The sequence below is a fragment of the Anas platyrhynchos genome, chromosome 2 (assembly GCF_047663525.1).
Source record: "Anas platyrhynchos isolate ZD024472 breed Pekin duck chromosome 2, IASCAAS_PekinDuck_T2T, whole genome shotgun sequence".
NCBI classification, from domain to species: Eukaryota; Metazoa; Chordata; class Aves; order Anseriformes; family Anatidae; genus Anas; species Anas platyrhynchos.
In genome coordinates, this window is record NC_092588.1 from 18544017 (window position 1) to 18556324 (window position 12308).

General features: G+C 38.0%; 1 protein-coding gene across 1 annotated transcript in view; it reads right to left on the reverse strand.

The window, feature by feature from the left end:
• Positions 1-4886: 4886 nt before the first annotated feature.
• Positions 4887-12308, reverse strand: part of EMC2 (ER membrane protein complex subunit 2) — a 49316-nt gene continuing 41894 nt past the window's right edge. The window contains exons 10-11 of the mRNA XM_038174924.2: positions 10699-10803; positions 4887-5784 (exon numbers count right to left, since the gene is read on the reverse strand). Coding sequence (XP_038030852.1) covers positions 5698-5784; positions 10699-10803 — 192 coding nt within the window. The 3' untranslated portion in view covers positions 4887-5697. The remainder of the gene's footprint in view (positions 5785-10698; positions 10804-12308) is intronic.

Consider the following 12308-nt stretch of genomic DNA (forward strand, 5'->3'; position numbering starts at 1 on the left):
AACAAACTGCAATGGCTGTCTAGGGAAGGAGATACTGTTCTACCGGGTAGCTTTCTTACGTGCTGCCCACATCGTGATCCATCCACATTTACTGATTTCCAAAGCCTAAACTGAAACAAACTGTCTCAGACGGCCAGTGACAGCTTTGAGTGTTGTATCTGTATTTAATGGAACAAAAAACACAAACCACCTTGTCAGACACACCACTGTGTCAAGCTCAATTACCTAAATAAACACGAGTAATGGCTAATTTTACTTGCTGCTCACTTTTTCGAAACTGCTTCAGTGTTGACTTTTGCAGTCTCTTCCCTGGAGGACTACCTCTGCCTGGTTTAAAGTTTCACTTCCAAACACCATGTCCAAAACCTAAAAGCTTGCTACAGAGGGGAGAAAAAAAAAAGTATAAATTTGAGAAAAGATCCTTCATTCTTTGGGGAAAACTGGCCTTAATCCTAAGAGGAGTCTTATTTAAGCAAGTACTGTCTATGGGCAAGTAGTGTTTCTGTTGCCAATGCAAATAGGTCATGACCTGCTATGATGGAAGCCCATCAATAGCTTTCCCAAGGGAGCAGTCACTCTCAATGTGTCTTTCTCCACTGGCAGCCCTGAGGCAGATGACTCCATGCTAGCCAAATGGCATGACGAGTCCGAACCTCAACAAGGTCATATTGAAAATGGTTAAAATACATCAAGCTGAGGAGAAATATTTTTTTTTCTTCTCATTTTTTTCTTAATACAGCCTTACACCTCTCATTGTTATGCAATGCAAGAATGCATCATACTTCGTGATTTCCCATAGGGAAGACAACTACTGGACCTATGCTTACTCACACGATCTGAAAAGGTGCCTCTTCAGCCATCCCTGTGACCCTGGATAAAGGGCTTCCCGTCTGGCAATGTTTTCACTTAGTTTCTCACTTCATGCACTTTCTCCCACACAAAAGACAGCCCAGTGATCGCTAGAACTAAACTACAGACACCACGAGTAACAGATCATCCTATACGAGTGCACGTTGTTCAGCAGAGTAAAATCCACACATTCTTTGTCAAGCACCCACAAGGAACTGAGCAGAGTGCAGACGCTTCATAGGACAGGTCTGCTGTCTGATGCCCTTTCTGTCCATGGCAAAAGGCTGTGCTTGACCTCTAGGTGCACTAAGCCAAGAAAGAGCACAATCTTCACAGATTCAGGATCAAACCAGCAAACTGACCCACCTCTACCCTCAGGATTTTGCACGTAGCACCAGTGAAAATAGCAGGGCTGCACATCTGCATGAATCCTGCAAGAGTCCTACTGTGCAGAAGTCAAGGGGGAGAAAAGGGAAGTACAAAGAACAGTCCCTAGCAGGGGCAGAGTCCTGCAGACAGATTCACGCTGATTCAACCCTGCTGGGTGGAGATTCACCAGCTGCATCTCTGGCCACCTACTCTGGGCTGTGCTGTCCAGTCTCATTCAGCCCTGTTCATCGGGCTTGGTGCCTACACACCAGGAATGCTCCCCTGTGGGATCCCCAAGGGCTGATGAATGGCGTTCTCTTCGAGACTTGCCATAGAAAGTCCTACTGTGACATATGGGCTGAACAGGCCTTTGCACTGTTTTCTGGTCTTCCCACATCCTAGACAGGCATTTAGAGAATTGCCCTACTTTATACAGAAGGGAAGACTTTGTCATCACACAACAAAATAAATTTACCTATAAAGTATACTGATAAAAGTTTTTCATTTCACATTCAATATCAGAAAAACAACTCTTTACCAGTTATGTTTTTGAAGAGGCAGGTGGATTACTGTCTACTTATTTCCGAAAACTATTTTCTGGGTTAAATCCAACTTCCAGCTGGTGCTTATCAAGAAGATACAGATATCTAAGCATCAGAGAGATAAGATCGAGCATTAATTTCACATATTTTATTCTCCACAAACACTCAAATATCTGTAATTGAACAACTGCTAGTCCTAAAATTCTATTCAAGCACTGAACAACACGAGTAATAACAGGTCTTGAAACACTGCTAAAGTAGTAGTAGTTTTCCAGAGGAAAAAGTCCCAACATTAAAGGAACTGTTCTAATGCTCTCCTCTCCAGTACCAAGAGTGAGTAAGGGTGGGAGAACTGTCCTGTCCCCGAGCTTCAAGGTAAGGGCACACTGCACAGCACTGTCTAACTGAAATCTGTATGTTTTAGATTGCAATGGAGTGTTGGTTTTACAGCTGAATACATGGAAGCTCTTGAGTTACAAAAAGAACTATTATTGCAAACCTGCCTACAGCTACAGTTGGTGTTCTTGGAAGATGAGTGTGCAAGTAACAAGAAGCTAACAAATTCATGCCAGTAAGTCAAGTTTAATTTGCTTTCCTTTTCCCCTCCCTTCTAAAGCTGGCTGAAATACAAGTTCCACTGTAAATGCAGTGACTAGCAAACATGGATGCCATCACAAATACAACGCTGCCAAGAGGAAGCCCTCCGTTGACTAATAACAGAGTTTCCAATAGCAACTGTGAGATATTCTGGGCACCAAACTGAAGAGATTTAGGGATATATTCTAAATAAGATGTGCTTTCTGCGACTAGAGAATATGCATTGTATAACATTTGGACAAAAGGTTCTTAAAAAGTCATCAGTAACTTGTATTACAAAAGGCAGAATCAGAGGATTTGCTGGCTCTTCGATGACCTTTACTTCAACAGATAACACTAAGCCCTCTGCATCAAGCCTGTTATTAAAGCACAGATGCATAAAATAAAGACACAACTCATTGCTGCGCTTTCCGCACTGCAAAGGCTTCAAATTTTTTCTGTCAACTGAGACAATATGAAAGCACAGCCTTTTATTTTGGAAAGAGGAGACGGCATGCTTGGTAATTTTTTATGCAGCATTTGTTGCTGTCAAAGTACAATACAGAACTTAATCAAGTTCATTTGTTAACTAAGTAACCCATTCTTTGAAAACATATTCTCTAACGCAAGACAGCGTCAGCAACGGATTATAAAATCATTTACTAGAAGTGGAAAATGAATTTTAAAAAGATTATGTTCTGTCAGAGCTTCTCCTCTGTACCCTTTGCTTGCTGAAGTTGCTGGGCATTTCACACAGTTACTTTTCCTTTTTTTTTTTTTCTTTTTTTTTTTTCCCCTCACTTGACTACAGAAAAAATTGAATCCCCCATTGCTGAAATTCAATAGTTGTATCAAAGGCCGCCCGTGGATTTTCATAAGAGTAATTTACTTTATCTTTGAAGTAAATACAGATTTGTCAGAAATATTTGCTAGGTCAATTTGTAGGCTCAACTATGTGGGAATTATGCCAAAATACAAGCACAAATCAGACTGCTAAGAAGCAGTTTCAAAAGGATGCTAAGTACTAGTGAAAACAAGGAGGTTCTAAGCAATGAGATGAGATTTGTCACCAAATCTCTGAAAACAGCACACTAACTTCACAGAGAAACAGATTCAAATTCATCGTATAACTGACTAAATATAGGTGAGCTGTTCATTATTGCAAATTCCACACTTGAACAGCAAGAATACCTTTCTACAAATCAGTGTGGTCATTTCCATCAAGCTGAAGATTTAAAATATGCATCTACTGTACTACAAACTCAAAAGATCAACCTACTCAAGCTTCTTCGTGCTACCGTATCTAGAGTACTACTTTCAGTAAAAAAACATTTGGACATAATGTCATAATTCAGACATAACAAAACATAGATTTACATTTAGGAAGGGTATATGAGGCAAAACCCCACTGTACAGAATGAATTCTGATTGCTGACCTGTTCTTTAGTCCAAGTAATTTTAGTCTACAGTACATCTGCCCACCATTTTTAATTTTAGAATGAAACCAAGTTATTAGAGATGTAAGTAAAATAAAAACAAGACTGATGAGGATTTAAAACTCTAGATGGCACACTCATACAATAAAAGACTATAAATCTGAACAAAAATACATAGAGATTCACCTATGAGACTTCCTTGCTTTTCCACCTGAAACAGACATAATCTATCTGCAAACACTGTTTCCAAGTCAATTAGTGAATTTATGTCATAGAAGTATCTGCACCACTTCTCCAAGTTTGAACTGGGTAACTTAATACAAATACTATGCAGTACTAGCAGTTTTATGTTTCATCAGTACCAAATTGAGTTAATTTGAGATACGACATGTAATATACTCATGGAATAGCACCCATTCTGTCACACCATTATATTCACTGCTCACAGTAACATATTTCATGGATAATGGGAACGAGATTGTATGTTTCCTAGAGAAATGGATTAGTGCACCAACCAGTTATACATATTTTCAAGCTTTGAACCCACAGAATCTTTTGTTGTTGCTTTGCCTTTGAGCAAGAATTCAGCTTTATTACCTCAAGTCCAAGGTCATCAATGCACTGACTTTAACCTACCCGTCTACACAGAGCAAGCAGTATAAAATCTGAAACCCATTCAGCTTGGATGGTGACTACAATCATGAAAATGACACCACAATATTTTTATTAGAATTTGTCAAGGGCATGTTGCTGTCATGTAATATGACTGAAGCAGTGATAAATGAAACGACAGCTGTGCAACTGAATTGCCACAGAATACATATGAACATCAGCGAGAATGATCAGAACTGCAAAATCCATGGGTTAGGGTGGCTGGCTGGTTTTCTGAGTAAATTAGCAAGCTCCTAAAAAACAAACACGATACAGACTTAGGGTGCACTAGATCCTTCTTGCTAATGCCTGTAAAAATACTTGCAACCTCCAGTAAGTACAAGGCAGTAGAACAACGTGTCTTATCCGTACAGTGCAGTAACACTCGGTTACTGCATAGAAGCCCACATACCATAGCTTACACCAGAGTGAGCAGGTAGCCATACTGTAGGTACAAAATCAGTACAGACCAGCATGCAGCCCTTTATTCAGATGGTTTTTAAATTCGTGATGTGGAACACACATACAACAAAGGACACATAGAAGAAGTAAAAAACAAAAAAAAGTGCCTATGCATATACTGATTGGAGAAATTAAGTGGACATGGAACCATTTGCCTGCAAAGCCACAGAGATCAATGTCTTTGGCCTTAAGCCAGTTCAAGACACCCTCTGAAGCAAAGTATACAAAAAAGTTTTCTCCATTTCTACAATACAAGATACCAAAATTCATTAATAAAATTAAGTTCTTTGTCTAATAAAGTGTATTCCTGCGTGATAACCTCTTCTTGATATATGGCAAATAGTCAAAAAATTTACATCTGTAGCATGCTTTACTTTAGATATTTAACTCTTAAATATTCAAATATGATAAAAACTTATAACAGATGTTATTAGTCTACACATATAAATTTGTAACTTCCATTGGCAAGTCCAATAAATCACTATGTATCGTTTAGTCATTTAACAAGTTTATTTCTACAAATTATGGCTTAAAAGCAGGTACTGTACATACAAAAATCTTGATACTGATGTGCAACTCATTACACTTCTTTATGCTGTCTTCGTTGGTAATTTATTCACTTCAGTGGGTATTTGTCACATTTCTCATAGCAGCAATAAATAGTCATTTACTTCTCATAAAACATTATTTTAGATAGCCACGTTAATCAATACAAAATTAATTTTTAACAGCATTTGAGTAACATAACCCATAGCTCATTAAAGTTTGATCAGGGAATCTGTGAATTTAGTATTACGTGTCTTTGTGCCAACCTAAGACTGAGTGATTTGCAGGGTCTCCAACATGTCTTCCACTGCCTTCAAAGAGTATTTACTTTCTTTCTTACTGCGACCTGCAAACTGGAAAGAAAAAAAAAAAAAGATTTCATATATAACAAATTTCTGAACATGGATCCTGTACAAGAAATGGTTCTAAAAAGTTAAGTATGACAAAAAGAGCTCTAAAATTATTAGCTGTATTTACTATAAGCCCAAAAGCACAGCCTCTTTAATGTTTCGTTAAAACAGTGTTTTTACTACAACACAAGCTATGTTATCCTTCCTCTAGTAAGTCATGAAAAATATGTAACAAAATTCTTAATTTCAATCATTTGCTCTGAATTTGGATACTGAGTACTAACAAATACTCCATTTGTAACAGTAACATTTATCTAATGACAGAGATCATCCTGTTGTTTTGTTTGCTCTGTAACCTTTAACACAAATTTTATTTTACTTGAATTTTTGATGTGAATCAATATAGATTATATTCATGATTTAAACAGTAGCAAGACTTGGATTTGATAGCTAATCAAGGAGCTAATCTATTTTCTATTTTTGTTCCAGCAAGACGGAGAAAGCTCTACTTACCAAAATCTACTACAGAACAATGACGTCATCGTACAAATTACATTTTATGGTTCAAAGTAACTGCAAGTAATGACCTTGTGTTTGATTGTAACCTACTGCTGTAACATCTATTTCAGAGAGCATTTGAAATAAAGCCTGTGTTGATAACAAAGAAAAATACGGCTTAAAAGATACTATTTTCCAATCCTATGGCTTTACATTCCCTAAGATACTTGCAACCAAATTTGGGAAAGGAAGGAAAAGAAGGGTAAGAGATGTTGATTACTCCATGCTGACTTCAAAAGGGGCTTTCTAACTGTACTGACAGCTCCCGTCGCTCATCAGCCCCATCTAACAAAGGGGATTTATTGACTAGGTTGGTCTTCAGACAAATGAAACTCTCAATCATTTTTAATACACCTGCATTAAAAAGAAGTTTTGCATTTGGGGTTGGGAAGGTGGTAAAGAAATTTCAGAAGCGTAACTATAACTTGCAGTTAGTAAAATAGCCAATTCTCTACCTAATTCTTAACATCTAAACACTCAATAAATTTTCAATTTAATGTTTTTTTATTTCAAATACCACTGTTGTCTTGCATAGTTAGTCTTTGATTTATGATGTGTCCCTTCTCTCTTGTAATTAACTTAATTTAGCAAACTCTTCATGACCTGTTAAGAAAGATTAAGTCATCAGACCCAGGTAATATCACACCAGCAACAAGCTGCAGGCCCTGTTAACCTGCTTTTGACCCCTAGGCTACAATCTAACATTGGGATTCCCAATCAGTACCGGGTTCTTAAAGAAACAGTTTTGGTACAGTAAAGGAAAATCTATTTCAAATTAAATAATTAGGAGAATGAAATGCAGCTATTGTGACAACAGTAGTTAGAGGACATATTGAAAACACTGTATTTTCATACTTCTTATTTTCAGAAGGTGAACTGACGTTCGCTGTTTTACCCTAGCATCATGTACAAATCCGTTCGCCAGACTGCAGTTTCCATAATGCCCTGCAACAGTCAACTTCAGGGGAAAATCAAAGCTATTCTCTCAGGTGACAGAAGAAACCTTTGCTCGAATCTGAACTTAATACAATGTCCTCTTTTTCTTCACACTGAACAAGAACAGTCCTAAGCTGATACTTGGGGAGGTCCAAACCCCTTCATACAAACAAGCAAATGTGAGAACAGAACTCAAAATCCTCGATAGAAGAACTGTTCCAATTCAAAGCATTTCAGAGACTCGATAAAAAAGCACAGAAGCCTGAGGTCAAACAGTACATTTGGCAGAACACACAGAAAGCAGGCAGAGGAAAGCTTGAAAATAAGAATTTCACTTACTTTCCTTGTCTTTAGGGACACTGAAAGCAAAACTGACACAAGACATTAGCTTAAAAATGTTACTTGTTAGTTTCAGGAGCGGCTGCGTTCATGATATTGACGTGTGCTTCAAGCTACACAAGCAAAACCAAACTCTGCGTCATAACAAACAGAAGTATACTTGGAAATCTAATCACTTCAAATTTGCCCTGACGAACAATTATTTTGTCTATTCTGCCATTACACAGCAATTTGACTGATTGAGCCGGAATCCATTTCTTAAAATCATGATTTAATTTTCTGTCTCCCAAATGGTTTGTAACAAAATCACCTCTCCAACCATAAATAACATGTGGATTGCTAACACAGAAGAATTTAGCAATATACCCAAGAAGCATGTATCTGGAAAATTACTGTGAGTAGGATCACATTAAAGATTTTTGTGAGCATTAATCAAACTTCCCTGCCTCTGCTGAAACGCTTCTACCAGAGGACATGCTAAACCAATTACCTAATTGAGGAGCACTAGAGGTAGCCCTAGTTTGTGTCGAGGTTAAAGGAACCGTGTGACTCGTGTCCTCAGCCAGGACAGTGAAAGGCTTCTGCACAGGATTGGCACCGCCTGAATAATCCAGAGCTTCCCAGTGATAAACTAACACAAAACTAAGCCTGAACTTGTAACAACTCTTCAAATAATCAGTACTTCTGTAACATTTCAAATAAAAGTTTAATTTCGTTTGCTTTTTTTACACACTCAATTAAAGTTAAGTGGCCTAGAGAATGATGATGACTTTATTATTATTTTGTATTTTTTAAGAGTATGTGTTAGCAGCCAGGAATTCCAGCTCCAAGTAGCAGTTCTAGCTACAAAATCTTCCTGACTTCGTTCATAAAATTACATCCCTCCCAGATTAGGCATAGCTGAGAGGTAGTTATCAGCACAAATGGGTACGTATTTATCATCAAAATAATAATATTAACCAGATAAAGCACAGATATTTGATGCTTTAAAAAAAAAAAATCCAACCCAAACCCAAAAGCTTAATTGGACTGTTCTTTATGACCACATCTTTCTGTAAAGAAACTGCTCTGTAGTCTGACACTGGTGAAAGTAGTGAAAAGTGGTAGAAAGCAGTATTTTCTTTTTACACTCAAATACTCTTTTAAAATGACAATAAACTAAAATGTTCCTCTGATTTCAAACAGGAATGCACAGGAAAAGCAAAAATCATGAGCTGAATAAAATTACCTGTAAGAGAATAAAAGAACCAGCAAAAATATTTCAAGTAAGCTGTATGAAAAATAAAAAAAATGCAACTATAGCCGGTGTTGAATTTGAAAAAACAGAGCAGGTTTCCAAAATTACTAAGCATTATGTTTGTACTTGAAGTTGAAAATCCAGACTGAAAATGGGGACAGATCTCATTGCAAGACAATTGCTCGAAAATAACTTTCTGAATAGCTTCATATTTTAAAGTCACAAATGCACATAATTTGACTTGGCACCCATGTCAGGATTCAAAATGGATCTTATTCTCTAGAACATGACTAAAGGAAAAATTGCATTTAACAGTGTAAGAAGGTCCAACTAATAAAACATGTCAATGCCAAACTCAACAGGCTCTTCAGGCTCTTATTTCACTTTGCAAAGAACTTTGGATAATGCTTGGAAAGTGGGGAGGATTTATAGAGATAATGCAGGTATCTAGCTTAAAACCTGGCTAGACAATCCTCCACTAATGGAAGAAGGCTGTGAGGGCTTCCACTGGCACAAGCCACTGAGGTTTCATCCTTAGGTCCAAAAGATGACAATTTCCAACCACTCAACACACTAAGAGAGCAACAAATCAGTACTGACTCATAGGGGAAACTGCCACCTACTACATCACCAAACACCATTTGCTGTAGCAGTTGGATGTTGTAAGCCTCTGACAAACACTAGAGTGGCCAAACCCTTCTGCAGTCATGTCAGAGTAGCAAGCTCAATAGGGTTGGGCTTAGGAAGTCCTGTCCAGCTGTAGTCACTACAGCTTCTTATGGTACTCCTCTGAAGATGAAAGGGGTGTTCACATCAGTTGCTTGCCAAATCCTAGGTTGAACAGATACACTTTCTACATAGCTGAACTCCCCCTATGATTCCAGTCAGATATGGTGTTCATCACTTTATGTTCCAAACAGCCAAAAAGAGCTGCTAAAGTGTGCAGTGCATCACAAAAGTATGAAGTCACAAAGAAGTTATGACATTTGTTTTAAATATATAGTTGTGCTAACATGATCTGTTCTGGTAAGCATCAACCAAAAATGCTTAACATGGTTTCCTAAATAATTTCACAGAAACAATAGCATTGCACTTTCCAGTAAAAAATACAGAACAACAACAACAGTAGTAGTCATATTAGAGATAGTGATGCTAACAGAAAAAGCTATGTGGAGGAAAAAAAAGAAACGGCAAGTTTATTTGGCCGTGAGTCAAGTAACTACAAACTTCCATAATTAAACTTTCACTGTAATTAGAACCTGGAGATGCATATTTTTAGGTCTTAATCATGGTATGCCACCAACCCACAGACAACACTGACTTTACATTCCCATTCTGATGCATCCTGAAGGAGGCCATTTCTCAGAAACACTAATGGGTCTCTACTGGTGCTTTGAACTGGAAACCTTAATCATTATCCCTACTTAAAACATGTGTTCAAGGCCCCTCAAATCTAAGCAGATCATTTTATTAAGACGTAACACATGGAATAATAGTTTTCACCCAAAATTCACACATCTTTTAAAACCTGTCTTGTTCTGTCAATAATGAGTCTATTGTGTATTCTGCTCTTCAAGGTTTGCTTTGTTTGTTTTCTCTCATAAATCTTGCAGGACTAGTGTTTTCCATTGACATTGTGCTTACTGGAATGTCAGACATACTGAAGCCAAAAAAAGTCCTGCTAATTTCTGGGAAACGAGACACAGCATGCAAGAAGAAAGCAAGAAATCCATGCAGGTTATGTTGATTTACACACATCGCATCTAACTTGTTGAATGGCAGTTGATCAAATTGCAGACAAAACTACAGAGTATGTCGAGAGTATCAGAAAACAATTATGTACTAACCTGGTACGCTCTGTTTATTTGATTAGCTGCCCAGCTGGCATATTTCATATTATCTTTTTTCATTTTTGCGCTTGCTTTTGGGTTGGATGCAATATGGCTTGCAGACTAGAAATGAAAGCATAAAAAAAAGCAGTGTAACCACAAAATATATATACATAAAATAAACTGAGAGTACTTAGCACCTTTGCATACAGAGCCCCGGTAACAGCAGATATAGAAAAACTGGTAACTGGTAAACTGCATCCAATTAAGAATGACATGAACGACTTAAGCTATAGTTTGCTCTAATTAAGGCTAAAGTAGACTTAAGCTCAGTTGTGTACTGAGTTAAGAACAGAACCTGGACATAATCAGCCAAACCAATTCGCTTTTCCTAAAGTAAGAGTTACAAATTAGTTTTTCCTAGTTGATTTCTTACCAGAGGAGATTAAAAATGCATCCTCTGTGTGTCCAGACTGCCATTTTTTCCTGGTGACATTAGAAAAGTTTTAGAAGCAGGTTTTATAGAAAAACTATGCCCATCTTCACTTGGAAGAATTACTTAAGAACTTAACTCATCTTGGAAACATTTCCAGTTACACAAATAAATCCACTTTGTAAGGAATCATTGCTATTCTGAGTGCAAAAGTACTCGAGTGCAAAGAACTTACATTCATCAATGGAAACCTACAGAGATCTCAAGAAAAGAGCATGAAGCCAATGCCTACGTCAGTACTACATACAGAATTCAAACAGTTTTCCCCTATTGCTATTTATCTGCAACTACCTCCAGAAGTGAAAGGAGTGGAAGAAGCCTCTACAAATTCATGAACGTTCTTTCTGAAGCCAAGTCTCCATGACTTAAATTTGCAATCTAGTATACAGTCGTGGCCCTAAGCTGAGACATAATTCTCTACAGTTTCCTGACTTTGAGGAAGCATTACCAGTTTCCTCAGCAGATGCAGCCAAAAGTCTTTTGGAGAATTTACCACGGTTACAGACTGTCTTCAGGGACTACAGATGCTGGGCATGTCTGTCAAGAACTAAAGTAGCAGCCACAGTAAAAGCAGATCCTGAAGTCTAGAAACAACATTAAAAAGAAACTAGGAGCCAAAGGGTAGATACAGAAATAGCAATGGCAAGCTGAACTTGCAAGCATCTCCTAGTGAAATCCATCAGCCAGCTCCACGAACCTGAAGAAACTGACCAGTCAGTAGTGTACTTAAATTGTGCAAATCAGGGTTTGTTTGTACAACTGTCAGGCAGTGACAAAACCACTTTTCTCAAACTCTCATATTAGCTCAAAGTGGACAGTCAAATCATTGTGGAAATAACAGGCTCTAAGTCTACCTTATAGACTGAAAATAACAGGCAGGACATTAAGATCTGACAGAGGACAAGTCCAAGTGCATAACGTTCAACAAGGGATAGTGCCAGGTCCTGCACCTGGATCATAACAACCCCATGCAGAGGTGTAGGCTTTGGGAAGAGTGGATGGAAAGCTGCCCAGAAGAAAAGGACGTGGGGATGCAGGCTGAAAGCCAGCTGAACATGAAGTGGCCAAGAAAGCTGATGGCATCCTGGCCTACATTAGAAATAGTGCAGCCAGCGGGACAAGAGAAGTGATTGTC